General features: G+C 48.4%; 1 protein-coding gene across 1 annotated transcript in view; it reads right to left on the bottom strand.

Moving 5' to 3' along the window:
* Positions 1 to 687, bottom strand: part of LOC130585086 (glutamate-rich protein 3-like) — an 8,262-nt gene extending 7,575 nt beyond the window's left edge. The window contains exon 1 of the mRNA XM_057385414.1: positions 51 to 687. Within this exon, the coding sequence (XP_057241397.1) occupies positions 51 to 70 (20 nt within the window). The 5' untranslated portion in view covers positions 71 to 687. The remainder of the gene's footprint in view (positions 1 to 50) is intronic.
* Positions 688 to 3,232: the final 2,545 nt, after the last annotated feature.

A 3,232-nucleotide genomic window follows, 5' to 3' on the forward strand; every position in this document is an offset into this window, starting at 1 on the left:
CCCTTGGACCCCAAATGCCGGCAGTGCCCGCCCCCGAGCCCCAGACTCACCCGGGCTGCGGGACGCTCATGGTGGCAGGGAGGGCTCAGCAATGGCCGGAGCGGCACCGGCGCGTCCCCGGCGTGTCCCGGAGACAGCGAGGGGAGGGAGGGAAGGACGGAGGGAGAAAGGAGAGCCGGAGGGAGGGAGAGAGGGAGAGAGGGGCGGGAGCCGCGCTCCGCCCGCCGCCCCCACTGTCCCGCGGCGTCACAGAATCGCGGAATGTCACAAGTGCTGCCCTTGGAAGGCTCCTGTGGACAGTCCAAGTGCCAGCCCTGCCRGGCAGGGTCACCCGGACAGGGGACACAGCAGGGCATACAGGTGGCTCGGGAATGTCTCCAGAGACCGAAACTCCACAGCCTCCCCAGGCAGCTCTTTCAGTGCTCTGGCACCCTCCATGGAAAGACGTTCCTCATATTGCAGTGGAACTTGTTGTGTTTTAGTTCATGGTTATTGCTCCTGATCCTGTCGCTGGCACCATTCTCTGACACCCTTGGAAATCTTTGTGTGGATTAGSAAGAAGGTCCCCTCTCAGCTGCCTCTTTTCTGCACTAACCACGCTCAGCCCCGACAGTTTATCGCCGTTAGAAATTCAGGCTYCAGGAACCTCATCATCTTCGTGACACTGCTGGACCCACTTCAGCAGTTCCTTGTACGGAGGAGCCCAGAGCTGGCCACAACACTGCAGATGAGTGGGGTTGGCATGGGAACTGTGGAACACTGCTGCTGCAGCAACGCCGGGCAGGGAGGGGAGGGGAAAGGAAAAAGGAAAAATAGAAAAAAAAATAAAATAATAAAGAAAAAAATAGGGGAAATAAAAGGAAAAAAATTTAAAGGGGGAAAAAGAAAAAAAGGAAGAATAAAAGTATGAAGAAGGCATTTTCACATATACAACACAGACCCACGAACTTAAAAATATAGCATGCATTTCCATGCATATAAAAATATAGGATGCATTTCCAATATCAGCCCTGATTTCCATCTCTCAGTACAGATGGCAGAAGTGCCCAAGTGTGCTTGGCAATGGTCACCTGATTTACTGAAATGAAGGAGATACAGCCACCCTTCCATGCTCCCGTTTTTCCCTTCTYCTTGCAGTTCCTGTGAGTCTCAGTYGAAGCACAGACTCCCAGGTAATGCTTCCAGGGGCCACAGAGTGACTGATCCAAGCAGAGATCCCTGCRGTGAGGAAGAGCAGGGACAACCTTCCCCCCTGATGCATACATTCCAAAATATCAGATACCACCAACCTCAAGTTCTCCGTGGCATGATTACCCCACACTCAATATCATCTGTCTTCTGTAAAGGGAGCAATTTCTAAGAACATCAATATTGWCTTGATATTTTATCTTCCCAACCCTGTAATTAAAGTCTCATTAACTTATTGTATCATCCTGCAGCACAGGAAGAAGTCAGGAATAAAAATKGGACAATAACAATAGAGAGGAGGTGACACTTTTAATGGTTAGGTAATGTAGGCAGCATTTATTTGGGGGACAATGAGATTAACCAAGAACAGCTGCTTTTCAGAACCAACCCACTCTTTTCTGTTTCAGAAACACACAGAACAGCAGTTTCCAGACCCTTGCATTGTACACAACTCCTCACTTTGAACCCCAAATCTCTCCTGCAGATGCCAAAYAAATACAAGAGCCTGTTCAGCCCTTGTAGCCACCCACAGAAGCACCAAGCAGGCTGCCACTGGGAACCACTGCCTCCAAAATCCATCAATCAAATAAGAAGAAGCTTCTCAACAAACTGACAGAATTCTTCTGCCAAATTCAATGGCTTGTGACTCCCATTCTCTTCTGTATTGCCAAAGGGCAGCACGAACCAAGGACTCTCCAGTTACACATTCTCCAAAAGGATGGCTTGCACAGATAGAAACACCTCGGTCCCACCTCATCACTTCTATTCACACTGCTCTTCCACAATTAAAGCAATCCCACCCATTGATACAATACATTGGAAATAAACAGAATAAATGTTCTATGACATTCCTAAATGAGTCAGTCGCAGTGCTGCTGTCACCTGGCACACAGCAGCTGCACTGTGGTAACACAGAACTGCTCTGACACCTTCTGGTGACAAACCCCACACAACCACAGCCCTTGGGACAGCCACCATGAGGACAGACCACAGAYCTGCTCTGAATTTCATCTCTAACTATCATTCACCACGCAGTGGCAGCACCAAGCAAGAAAGGAGCCGCTGCAAGCKATCAGCCTCTCAGTCGTGTATACACCCTTACTAAATAACGGCTGAATTTAAAATAAYTTAATATTTAAACACAAGAGTACAGACAAAAAGTATGCTTTTATATGCACATCATCTCCAGAAYCATATCCATCATTAACCATTACTTTTAACCTCTGTTTAGTACTTTGATATTAAGAAATGTTTTATTTWGTCTAACAGTGTTGTCAAGAGGAACAGCAGGTTCCCATCACAGCACCACTGCTCAGGCTGCATTCTACCTGACTGCACAGAACAGTCAGCACCTTTCACCTGGACAGACAGCTGGGACACTGCCTACACTATCACTTACACCACGTGAATGACTCTTAAATCTTCACATAAAAAACACAAGCTCCCTGCTCCTGTGGAAAATGCAACAAACAGGGAACCAGCTCCATTCCCTGGAGCAGCCTGGAGGGAGGAAGAACCCCACTGCMCCTTGGCACAAGGGGTCCCTGTTTTCCCATAGCTGAGCTGGCCTCAACCTTCTCTCCCCAAGCAGCGTTCCAAAAGCACTCACTGAAACACTACATTGAAATCATTAACTATAGAAATATCCCATCGTCTTTCCTGGCAACACCATCTGTTGTGCAGTGGATTTAAGGTTTACAAGAACAAGACACAATGAAATGACCAAGTGTCATGGCAAAGTGACCTCACATTGACATCTGCACAAAAACCCCGGTGCTGAGGCTGTGCCTTGCCCACTTCAGGGGATGGAGCTCAGGAATTTCACAGGAACTCTCTGTGCCACCAAAGCCATGCAAGTGTCAGCTCTCCAWGCAGCCAGGGATCCAGGAGACTTTAATAAATGTCACAGGGAGAACTGAAATCCTCACAACCTGCCATTTACCCATCCAAAAATCAATCAGCTGCTTCGGTCATGATCATCAGCTCCAGAGCAGCAAATCCCAGCACACAGCTCGAGTCACAGACCCCATGTACACCATCACCT

The sequence above is a fragment of the Malurus melanocephalus genome, unplaced genomic scaffold, assembly GCF_030028575.1.
Source record: "Malurus melanocephalus ecotype Western Australia unplaced genomic scaffold, MMel_1.1 scaffold_824, whole genome shotgun sequence".
Lineage (NCBI taxonomy): Eukaryota > Metazoa > Chordata > Aves > Passeriformes > Maluridae > Malurus > Malurus melanocephalus.